The sequence below is a fragment of the Streptopelia decaocto genome (assembly GCF_964273445.1).
Source record: "Streptopelia decaocto genome assembly, chromosome: 10".
Taxonomy (NCBI): domain Eukaryota; kingdom Metazoa; phylum Chordata; class Aves; order Columbiformes; family Columbidae; genus Streptopelia; species Streptopelia decaocto.
This window is the reverse complement of record NC_138665.1, coordinates 769,861-780,668: the sequence shown is the minus strand read 5'-3', so window position 1 is coordinate 780,668 and position 10,808 is coordinate 769,861. Positions and strand designations below refer to the sequence as shown.

At 61.4% G+C, this 10,808-nt stretch overlaps 2 protein-coding genes across 2 annotated transcripts; both read right to left on the bottom strand.

Annotated features, from left to right (window-relative positions):
- Positions 1-2,931: 2,931 nt before the first annotated feature.
- RPS4X (ribosomal protein S4 X-linked) lies at positions 2,932-7,819 on the bottom strand. The gene is made up of 7 exons (XM_082061826.1): positions 7,737-7,819; positions 7,451-7,528; positions 6,849-7,029; positions 6,324-6,421; positions 4,460-4,631; positions 3,659-3,816; positions 2,932-3,089 (listed from the first exon to the last, which is right to left on the bottom strand). Exons 1-7 carry the CDS (start codon positions 7,737-7,739, stop codon positions 2,988-2,990), a joined length of 792 nt encoding a protein of 263 aa, XP_081917952.1. The 5' UTR covers positions 7,740-7,819; the 3' UTR covers positions 2,932-2,987.
- Positions 7,820-8,812: 993 nt separating this feature from the next.
- Positions 8,813-9,625, bottom strand: CITED1 (Cbp/p300 interacting transactivator with Glu/Asp rich carboxy-terminal domain 1; the record flags this gene model as incomplete). Its single annotated transcript, XM_082062190.1, has 2 exons — positions 8,813-9,342; positions 9,458-9,625. The coding sequence occupies 2 exons, from the start codon at positions 9,623-9,625 to the stop codon at positions 8,911-8,913; spliced, it is 600 nt and encodes a 199-aa protein (XP_081918316.1). The 3' UTR covers positions 8,813-8,910.
- Positions 9,626-10,808: the final 1,183 nt, after the last annotated feature.

Here is a 10,808-nt window from a genome sequence, read left to right as displayed (position 1 = left end):
CCCGTCACTGGTGATGCTGGGCCCAGGGGTGTGATGGTGGCGGGAGCACGTTGTCAGCTCTGCAGCTGCTGCGGGGGAATTTTAAGCGCTGTGCTCCCCGCTGTGTGTGCCAGGTAGAAGGGCTGCAGGAACAGGATCCGAGGGACGGGCAGCGTTTCACTGTGCACCTGGGGAGAGGTTCATGCCTCTGGCATGCGGGGGGAGGTGTGTGCCGCTGAGGAGCTGCAGGCTGCTCCGGCTTCCCCTGGCACAGGAGTGCCCCGGTGTACCAGAGAGCTCAGCCCGTGGGCTGCGATATTGTTTCTGCTCATGCTGCAGCAGTTCCTCAGGCTGACAAGGGATATGTCAGCGGCAGGAAGGTGAGTGCCGCAGACCTTCAGCCACCAGGCCAGGAGGGCTGGTGCACATCCCTGCAGGGCCTGAACATGACACAGGAGAGGACACCAGGCTCCAGCCTTGCTCTGTTTCAGGATGAGGTCCAAGTGTAAATAGGAGAAGGGGCCCAGGATTGCTGCTGCAGGGAGGGAGAACCTGCTTGGACTGTGAAGACACCACTCATGACCGGCTGCCAACTGGATCTGACTCCATTCACCACAACTCTTTGGGCCCAGCCATCCAGGCAGTTCTTTACCCAGGGAAGCCCTGTCCAAGCCCTGAGCTGCCAGTTTCTCCAGGAGAAATCTGCGGGGTACGGTGTCAAAGGCTTTACTGAAATCCAGGTACACAACATCCACAGCTTTTCCCTCATCCACTCAGCGGGTCACCTTGTCATAGAATCATTTAGAATCATTTCAGTTGGAAAAGACCTTTCCAATGATCGAGTCTCCAACCATAAAGCCAACATTAAACCATGTCCTTAAGCATCACAGCTACATGACTTTTAAACCCCTCCAGGGATGGTGACTCCACCACTACCCTGGGCACCCTGTTCCAATGCCCAACCCTGAACCTGGGCAAGGGGCTGCACCAAGATCTGCGGCACCAGCAGTAGAGCAGCTGGGGCTGTATGCGCACAGGCATCTCAGAACAGGAACGAGGGATCTGTGCTGACCATTTCCTATGGAGTTTAACAAAGCTGTTTGATCACTCAGGACTGTGTCCCATGAGAATGGTGATCCCATAACCACCCTGGGCCCCTCTAGCAGTGCTTGATCTACCACCACAAGGAAAATATTCTCCTTAAGCACTAATTGAAATTGCTTCTCACACAGATGGATACCTGCAGTGAGAGTCTGGCTCAATTAGCTCACCAGCCTTTGACACAGCATCTCATAGAGAAGCTGCAGCTCATGGCCTGGATGGTGTCTCTGCGATGGATGGAGAACTGGCTGGAGGGCCAGCCCCAAAGAGTTGTGGTGAGCAGAGCCATGAGTGGTGTCCTCAGAGCTGTTACTGGGGCCAGTTCTGTTTAATCTCTTTATCTATGCTCTGGAAAGGGATCTGGGGGTGTTGATTCACAGCTGGCTGAGCATGAGCCAGCATGTGCTGTGCCCAGGTGGCCAAAAAGGCCAACCACATCCTGGCTTGTATCAGCACTAGTGTGGCCAGCAGGACTAGGGAAGTGATTGTGCCACTGTGCTGGGCACTGGTGAGGCCAAACCTTGAATCCCGTGTTCAGTTTTGGGCCTCTCATCATAAGGACACTGAGGTGCTGGAGAGAGTGGAAAGGAGGTGACAAAGCTGGTGAGGGGTCTGGAGCACAAGTCTGAGGAGGAGTGGTTGAGGGAGCTGGGGCTGTTCAGCGTGGAGAACAGGAGCTGAGGGGAGACCTTATCACTGTCTACAGCTACCTGACAGGAGCTTGGAGCACAGAGGGTATTGGACTCATCTCCCAAGTAGCAAGTGATAGGACAAGAAGGGACCTCAAGTTGCAGCAGGGGAGGTTTAGATTGAATATTAGAAAAAAATTCTTCACAGAGAGAGTGTTACAGGCTGCCCAGGGAAGTGGTACAATCTCCCACTCCTCACCTCCATGTGGGCACCTGAAGGCAGCAGAAGAGCCCCATGGCTCCCAGCCTCTGCCTCCAGCACTCCATCATCTCCTGCCCAGCTCTGACCTCCACTGGCCTCACTCCTTATCTGCCTGGCCCCTGTGCCCAGACGCCAGCTCTGCTGGGCCCAGTGGTGCAGAGGAGCCCCCGCCGTGCTGTGCTGCCCGCACACCTGCTAGCACAGCCCAGGCTGCGGGACTGGCCTTGCTGCCCAGGCGCTGCCCACTCCTGCCCGCCTTGGCCTCCAGGGCCGTTCCCACAGCCCCTGCTGCTCTACAGCCCCAGCCCCTGCAGGGCATCAGCCCAGCCGCAGCCTGATGCTTGGTGCTTGCTTTGCTGGACTTCATGGGGACCCCAGCAGTTGTCTGCCCCAGCCACATCCCACCTAAGAGCCTCGTGGTTGCCAGCACCACTGCCACTTCCAGCACGGGGGCGAACCCCTGCCCCGGCTGTCAGCATGATCCCTCACACGCTCCATCTCTGCAGGAATGGCATGAAGAGCAGCCTCCCCAGCCAGGCGGAGGCTGCTGAGCACCACCACCCTCAGAGCCCAACCCAGCGGCCCCTGGTACTGGTGACAGAGCTCAGCCCCCTCTGCTCAGTTCCATGGGCAGGGACAATCCCTGAGGGCCTCAAGCCTGGTGGTACCATCAGCCTCAGGGAGAGCCCAGCTGGTTCTTCCCTATCCTGGCTCCTCCAGCACATCCCTCTCTGGGAAGGATGTCGAGGAGTGTTTGTGCCAACACCTTCCAGGGGACAGAGCAGCCTGGAGGTTCTGCCGGCACCCCCTTTGCCTTTCTGGAAGATGGCTCTGGCAGTTGCTCAGATCACCAGGAGCATCTCCAGATCAGCAGCTCCTTCTGGAGAGCAGAGCGTGGCCTGGCACTGACAGCCTGGCTCCCCCCAACCCAGGGATGCTCCCCAGCCAGTCACACAGCCATTTGGTAAACGGTTTAATCAGATACTGCAAAGACCAGCGCTGGCCTGAGCTGGGCTTCACCCGCTGCTCTGCTTGGCTGCCAGTCTCTTGTCTCTCTCTTCAGCAATGGTCAGGCGGATGCCCTTTCCACGGGGCAGGGAGATCCACGGCTTGTTGCCCTGCAGCAAAAGAGAAGTCACCCCACATCAGAAAACCAGAACAGAGCAGAGCTCACCCTCTCAGCAGGAGCCATTCCCTGCCCACGCTGGGCCATGTCCATGTGGTTGTGGCACTGGCCCAGTAGAAGCCCCTTAAGAAGGTGACAAAAGTCTACAGGCCTACACCTGCCTCTTTTGGTGACGTCCATGCAGAACACACTCCAGCCAAAAGCGAACCACCCCTTTCTAACGTGGACCAAAGAGCCCATCGGGGATGGCCAGACAGCAGGGACACTCAGAGCAGCTGAGGTCACATCCAGACCTGAGCACTGCTCAGCTCCCAACTCTCGGTTTAAAAAAACAAAACAAAACAAAACAGGGCTATTTCTTGAAAGCATCCCCGTTCCTAAATTTACAGATGCTTCCCCTTCCCAGAGCAGTTAGCCTGGAGCAGGCAGAACCACAGGGAGCAGAGCCAGAACTGATGCCAGCACTGGAGGAGCTTCATGGTGTGGGAAGGCAGCTGCCTTCAGCCAGCAGCCCCCAACAACAGGAGAAAACCCACCCGCCCTGCGTCCGTGCAGGCTTACCTTGCCAATAACGAAGATATTGGAGAGCCTGGTGGCGAAGCTATTGCCATTGGCGTCCTTCACATGAACCACATCAAATGAGCCAGGGTGTCTCTCCCGGTTGGTGATCACCCCAATACGGCCCAAGTTGGCGCCACCAGTGACCATGCACAGGTTACCTGGGGTGAAGGAAGATCAGTGTGACGAGAGCTGGCAGCACGTGCCATGGGAAGCCCTTCTGCTTGGGCTCTTTGAGGAGCAGCGCTGGAGAAGGGCAGGGACAGAGCAGCCACTGGAGGACGTGGTGACACCTCCGTACCACAGGAACCCTGGCACACCTCAGGGAGCCAAAGAGCTCTCTGGCCCCGAGGCCCATCCCAAACATTCCCCACCACCTCGGTTGTGCAGCACCCAGGACGTGTTGCACTTGTCCTGGCACTGCTCATAGCTCTGCAACCGAAACCTCCCACAGTCAAGAGCCAGCAATCTCCCTACAGCTGCCCAGGGCTTTCGGCTCACAGATGCACAAGAGTCATGCTTGAGCAATCTCTCCACCAGCTCGCTGCTTCTACCTGGTGTCAGCCCGCTCTTGAATCACTCCAAGTCCCTGCACCAAATGCCTCCCACTGCCAGCACAGGGGAGGCACCCTTGCTCCAGCACCAGGCCCAGATGAGCTGACCCAGGGAAAAAAGTCCTTTCCCAAGGCTGCCACCACTGCCTCTCTACTTTAGGGCAAAGGTGTCTGACATTGGTATTTAACTTCCCCACTGCCCTCTATGGTGGGGAAGATTTCAGTGTTTTACACTGGACGCAAGACATACCTGTGTCAAACTTGATGAAATCTGTGATCTTGCCTGTCTCCAGGTCAATCTGCACCGTGTCATTCACCTTGATGAGGGGGTCTGGGTAGCGGATGGTGCGGGCATCGTGGGTGACCAGGTGAGGGATTCCTTTGGTGCCCACAAAGATCTTCCTCACCTTGCACAGCTTGTACTGCAAACAAAACCCAACAGTGCTCAGTGGAGGCAGGGAACAGCACCATGTGCCAGGGGACACTCCTGTCCTCCAGAGAGCCACCAGCCACAGCAGCCCTCAGTCCCACGCAGAACACACAACACTCCAGAGCTCACAACAGGAGCCCAGGCAGCAACTTGCCCAGGTCACTGACCCAGCAATGCCTCTCATCCGGCTGCCGCGCGGCTACACGACAGCCCCAGCGGAAACACCTGCGCATCAGGAACAGCTGCCCACCCTGGGCTTTGGCCTCCCCACCAACACTGGCTGCATTTTCCCAGGAGCACCTACACTTGGACACAGAATCACACAGAATCCCAGAATGTCAGGAACTGGAAGGGACCTGGAAAGCTCATCCAGTGCAATCCCCCCATGGAGCAGGAACACCCAGATGAGGTTACACAGGAAGGTGTCCAGGCGGGTTGGAATGACTGCAGAGAAGGAGACTCCACAACACCCCTGGGCAGCCTGGGCCAGGCTCTGCCACCCTCACCATCAAGAAGTTTCTTCTCAAATTTAAATGGAACCTCCTGTGTTCCAGTTTGTACCCATTGCCCCTTGTCCTGTCACTGGTTGTCACCCAGAAGAGCCTGGCTCCATCCTCCTGACACTCCCCCTTTCCATATTGATCCCCAGGAATGAGTCCCCCCTCAGTCTCCTCTTCCCCAGCTCCAGAGCCCCAGCTCCCTCAGCCTTTCCTCACACGGGAGATGCTCCACTCCCTTCAGCATCTTGGTGGCTGCGCTGGACTCTCTCCAGCAGTTCCCTGTCCTGCTGGGACTGAGGGGCCACAACTGGACACAATATTCCAGGTGTGGTCTCCCCAGGGCAGAGCAGAGGGGCAGGAGAACCTCTCTGACCTACTGACCACCCCCTTCTAACCCACCCCAGGTACCATTGGCCTTCCTGGCCACAAGGGCCCAGTGCTGGCTCATGGTCACCCTGCTGTCCTGGCAAGTTCCACTTTGCCCTGAAGCCCGTGGTCACACAGCAGAGGCAGACGCTGATCTGTATCCTCCCCCAGGGCATTTCCCTCCTGCCTTTCACCCCTAACTGCTTCACAGCTACTTTGGGACTCAGGAGTCGGCACAGAGCAGTAGCCATCATGTGGGGGTGAAGAGTCCCCAGACGCACACCACAGCCCCCTACAGCACAGCCAGCTCTCCCCTGGGCACCCCTGCCTGCCTGCACAGCCCAGCCTTAGGAAGGACATGCCAAGGAGAGCACGGACTCGCAGCTCAGCCATGTCAACGTGCTCGGGTTAAGGAAACAGGCAGCAGTTGCTCCCCAATGCCCAGAACCAGAGGGCAGATGTGTAAACACCTCTATAACAGACCCAGGAAAGAATTCAAGGTTTCTGCACCACAGGCAGTCCCATGCTTCTGATCACTGCTGGACTGCAAAGCCCTACACTCAGGCTCAGCACAGCACAGCCCTCCCCACCCCAGAGCTCCCTGTGAAGGGAACCCAGCCCATGCTGACAGCGCTTGTTTCAAGCACCAGCACTCACTTAGGAGCCGCTCTCACGTCACCAAAAGATCTCCCCGCACCAAAGGCTTTGGACCCCAGCCCTGAAGACCCTCATCTTCTCAAGGGTGGCATGGACTCAGCCCTCAGGGAGATGCCAAACAGGAAACACCATCCCACCCAAACCCAGCTGAAGCCCCTCACCTTGGCCTCCTCAGCTGTGATGCGGTGAACAGCAAACCGGCCCTTGGTATCGTACACCAGGCGGAAATGCTCCCCAGTCTTCTCAATGCTGATGACATCTGATTTCAGAGAGGGAAATCAAACAGCAGCTCTTACCAGCTACATTACCAACACTGTAGCTCAGCAAAAAGCTCACATTTAAAAACAACTGAACAACGCTTCAGGCCTGAACGGGGAGGCTGGCATCTCCTCTTGACCACAGGCCCACATCTTTTACCGTGACACAGTGTCAACTACCAAAAACTGCCAAAACCTGAAGTCTGAACTGCAATTTATGCATATGCACGCAGACAGCTATAAGCTACAGATACCTGGCTCTAGTATTCATTGCAGCACGTAACTCCAAACTAAGTAACAACTGCTCATACTGATCTTTACCTCCACCAGGAAAGCATCTTTTCCCCAAATAACGGCAGCCTCACAAAACATTCGCCCCCGCAGCGCAGCAGAGCAGCCTGAGCTACCTGCCCCAGCCCTCCCGCTCACCCATGAAGCCCGCAGGGTAGGTGATGTCTGTGCGGACTTTGCCGTCGATCTTGATGAACCTCTGCATGCAGATCTTCTTGACCTCGTCTCCCGTCAGGGCATACTTCAGCCGGTTCCGCAGGAAGATGATGAGCGGCAGGCACTCCCTCAGCTTGTGAGGGCCTGTCGATGGACGGGGTGCCTGCAAACAGAAGCTTTCTGCCGGGTGCTCGAGCGCAACAGCATCGCCTGACCCCAGAGGAGAACAGAACGCCAAGCAGCACCCGTGGAGCCACACTGCTAGCCAGGCTGCAGGAACGTGCTCTTTTTATTCAGGGTGCCTTGCCCCCCAAGTCTTTACAGAACACTGCCCCCAACACAGCACGACCACCCACGGACCCAGCCCGGTGGAAGGAAAACACAACCAGAAGGCTAAAAGAGAGCAGCCAACTACCCCGCAGCGAACAGGGAAACACGGGAGCTGCTCGCAAAGCCCCTTCTCCCCCGCCCAGCCCAGCCCAGCGGCACCCCGAGCACTGCACCAGAGCCCGGAACCCCCCGGTGAGCCCGGGAAGCCGCCCGGGCCCACGCCCGTCCCCACGCCCGCTCCCGCCCGCACTCACGAACACGCCCGTCAGCTTGTCCAGCATCCAGTGCTTGGGCGCAGCCACGCGCTTCAGGTGCTTCTTGGGGCCGCGGGCCTACGGGACGGGACGGGACGTGTTACCGGCCGCCGCCAGGCCCGGCCCCCCCAGCAGGGCTCCCCAGCCCCCCCGGGCTCCCGCCCCCCCCGGCCCCGGCGGCGGGCTGCCCCCCACGGCCCCGGAGGCGGCGGGGGCGGCGGCAGCCCCGCGGCGGGCGGCGGATGGGGGCGGATGGCGGCGGGGAGCAGCCGCGCCGCGCCCTCACCATGGCTGCGCTCCGCCGGGAAAGGGCCGCCGCTTCCGGTCCGCCGCGGATATGCTCGGGGGCGGTGGCCGCGCTGCCGGGCGCCCCCTGTCGGTGCGGTGGTCCAGCATCGCCCGGTGTAGCGCGGCGGTGCGGTGCGTGTGCTTCCCACGCGGGACAAGCTCGGTGCTGCCCGCGGGAGGTGTGGGGGGGCCTGGGCAGCCCCCAGCAGGCAGGGGGGGTGCCCCGTCCTCTCCCCGCTGCAAGCGGCCTCGACGAGGGCTCCCGGCAGCGCGCGACTGTGTCCGTGACGGGGGGTCCAAGGGGCGTGGGGAGGGTGCGTGGATCCCTCCTGGCCCTCGCTGGAGCCGTGAGACAGCCCCCCACGTTGTGCTCCTGCGGTCTGGGAGAGGGTGTGAGGGTGTCGGTGGTGGCACACACCCGAACTCCCCGCCGGGGTGGCGCTGGAGGGCTCGGAGACTCCGGGTACCCCGGCTGTCCCGGGAGACGAGCCGCGGGGACACGCATGCCGGCCACTGCCCTCCCCTCGCCCGCGGCCCGTCCCGGGTGGAGCTGGGGGCCTCCGCAGCCCCCCGAACCCAACTCCCGCCCTGAGCACCTGCTCCCGAAGGCAGCTCGGGGACCAGTGGTCTCCGACCGGACTCCCCGGGGATGCTGGCATGTCCCCCCGGGGCACTAGGGTCCCTGGGACACCCCCAGGCCCCCGCGCCCCTCCAGGCAGCCGAGCGGAGCAGCCCCGGGGCATCCAGCGGGTCCCCGCAGCATCGCTCCCGCAGCGGGGCGCGACAGAGGCTGCATCCTCGAGGGTGACACGACATGATGGGGACACCGCGCAGGTGGCACCCTTGGAGCCACCGTAAAGCCGGGAAGGGGCATGGGAGTTGCGAAGGGCAGACCCTCCTCCCACCCCGGGGTGCCCCGCGGGGATGGACTCCCTTGTCATCGTCCCCCAGCGCCAGCGCTGAGCTGGGCAGGGAAAGGGACACAGGGTCTGTCCAGGTTTTATTAGAGAGCGGCCCCAGCGCTCCCTCAGCCCCGAGGGCGGCCCCTTCCCCACTCCCTGCGCCCCCCGCCCTCCGTGGCGCAGCCGGGATGGCACCGCGCCCAGCGGCACCGGCCCGCGGGTCCCTGGTGGGGCGACGAGGGAGCCCCCCGCCCCAGCCGCCCTGGGGCCTCAGCAGCCGGCCGGCAAGTCCGCGGGGAAGTCGAACTCGTGGTGGCCGAGCCAGAGCTCCGGCAGCTCGTCCGCCCTGTTCAGGCCAAGCTCCAGCACCAGCGCCCTCAGCACCTCCTCGTCCAGCGGGTCCGAGTCGATGATGCCGGGGCCGTTGGCCGGGGGCAGGCGGCTCCCCGCGTCCCGCGGCGGCGTTCCCAAGCCCCAGCCGGGCTCCGGGGGGAGCCGGGGTCCCATCGCGGCGCGGTGCTGGCGGTGGCGCTTCTGGAGGTGCAGGGTCAGGAGGTGGGGACCCGCCTGCAGCGCCAAGGGGGCGGCGGGGACCGGTGGAGCCGGCAGCTCCTCGGTGCCAGTGCCGGAGTGGCAGCGCAGGGTCGCCGCCACCTTCGCTCCCCGCGGAGGGGACCGTAGCGAGCTCATCTCCTCCGGTGCCTGCGGGGACACGGCGGCGCTCAGCGGGCGCGGGCGGACGGGTCCAGCAGGGTCCCCGGGGCGGGGGAGGCTGCAGCGGGGCGGGGAGCGGCGCCCCGGCTCCCCCCGCGCTTACCTGGGCGGCCCCGCTCGGCTGTGCTCCCCGCACGGCCCGGGCAGCCGCCGCCGGCTTTATAGCGGCCCCGGTACGGCCGAGCCACCGGGAAAGGCGAAGTGAAGAGGGGCCGGCGGGTGGACGGGACGGGCTGGGAGGGATGGGACGAGACGGGGCGGCCCCCGGCATCGCCTCCTCCTCCGGACCCTGGCAGGACCCCCCCGCCCGCTTCCACCTGGGTCCCTCCATATCCTCCCCGTTCAGGCTGGGACCCACCGTGTCACCCTATCCAGTATGGAGCCTCCCACGCTTCCCCATCCTGACTGGACATCCCCAACACCTCCATGTTCTCCCACCTGCCTCCCAACCTCTTGTTTTTGAACCTCCATGTCCCCCACGTCCAGGCGGGGACACACTTGTAACACCTGTCCAGGGTGTGGGACAACAAGTGGGTTCGGTTGGTGCCAGGGCTGGCAAGGGTGATGTGGGCTGCTGCCCTCAGCCGGCTGGAGGGGGTGTGGGTGTGAGGGGTTTGTTGAGGGGGCACTGGGAGTGCCCCCCAAGCCTTTGTCCCACCTTCCGCAATTTTCTTCCTTTGCACCGAGCCGAGCTCCAACTGCCACTCCACACTCAGGGATGTGGATGGAGATGGTGGAGGGGTTGCTTCACCCCATGCTTCAGTTTCTCCAGCTGCCTGTGGGTGCACAACCTGCCTGCTTTAGGGTGCCATGTGCCTACAGTCCCACCCCTGAGCGCAGCCTACCCAGCACCTCACCTAAGCCTCATGTAGCACCACAACGTTTGACACGTGGTTTCCTATTGCTTATTTGTTTTCCCAGTTGCGTTCCCGAAGCAGCTCCCGCAGCTCACAGGGCTGCCTGTGCCTGGTGCAGGGACAGAGCACATGAGGCCCCGAGGTGGGTTGGAACGGGCAGCCAGCTCCTCTGCTCTCTCATACCCAGCTTTTCTCCTGCTGAACAATCCTCAGGGCTGACATGTCCCCTGGGCACCCAGAGCCCACAGTCACACACACTGCTCTCCCCCCAGCCCACTGCAGCAGGCGCTGGGGGGACATGGGAGAAACAGGCAGGGGGTCAGGAGTCACTCATGGGGACACGGGAGCACATCCAGGTGAACTCCTGCTACCCTGCATTTCCTGTTGTTTAGATCAGCAGTGAAAAACAAGAGATCAAACCAAAGCCTCTCCAGGCTGCGAGTCTCTTCCTCTTGCTATTTGTTCCAGCATCAACTAATTAAAGCAACGGGAAATATGCTTTCCCACAGTGACTGGCCATCTTTAAAAAGAAACAGCACAAACAAAAGCTCTGCGGGCCAGGTGAAGGAGCGGACCAGGGCAGCAGAGGCCAGGCTC

Bases quoted from the DNA above. Each gene is read 5' to 3' on its own strand.
- RPS4X (XM_082061826.1), bottom strand. The intron at 4,632-6,323 runs GTGAGGGGCTTC...TTTTGTTTGCAG, and splicing joins TCACAGCTGAGGAGGCCAAG to TACAAGCTGTGCAAGGTGAG. The intron at 3,817-4,459 runs GTATGTCTTGCG...CCTTCACCCCAG, and splicing joins TTTCATCAAGTTTGACACAG to GTAACCTGTGCATGGTCACT.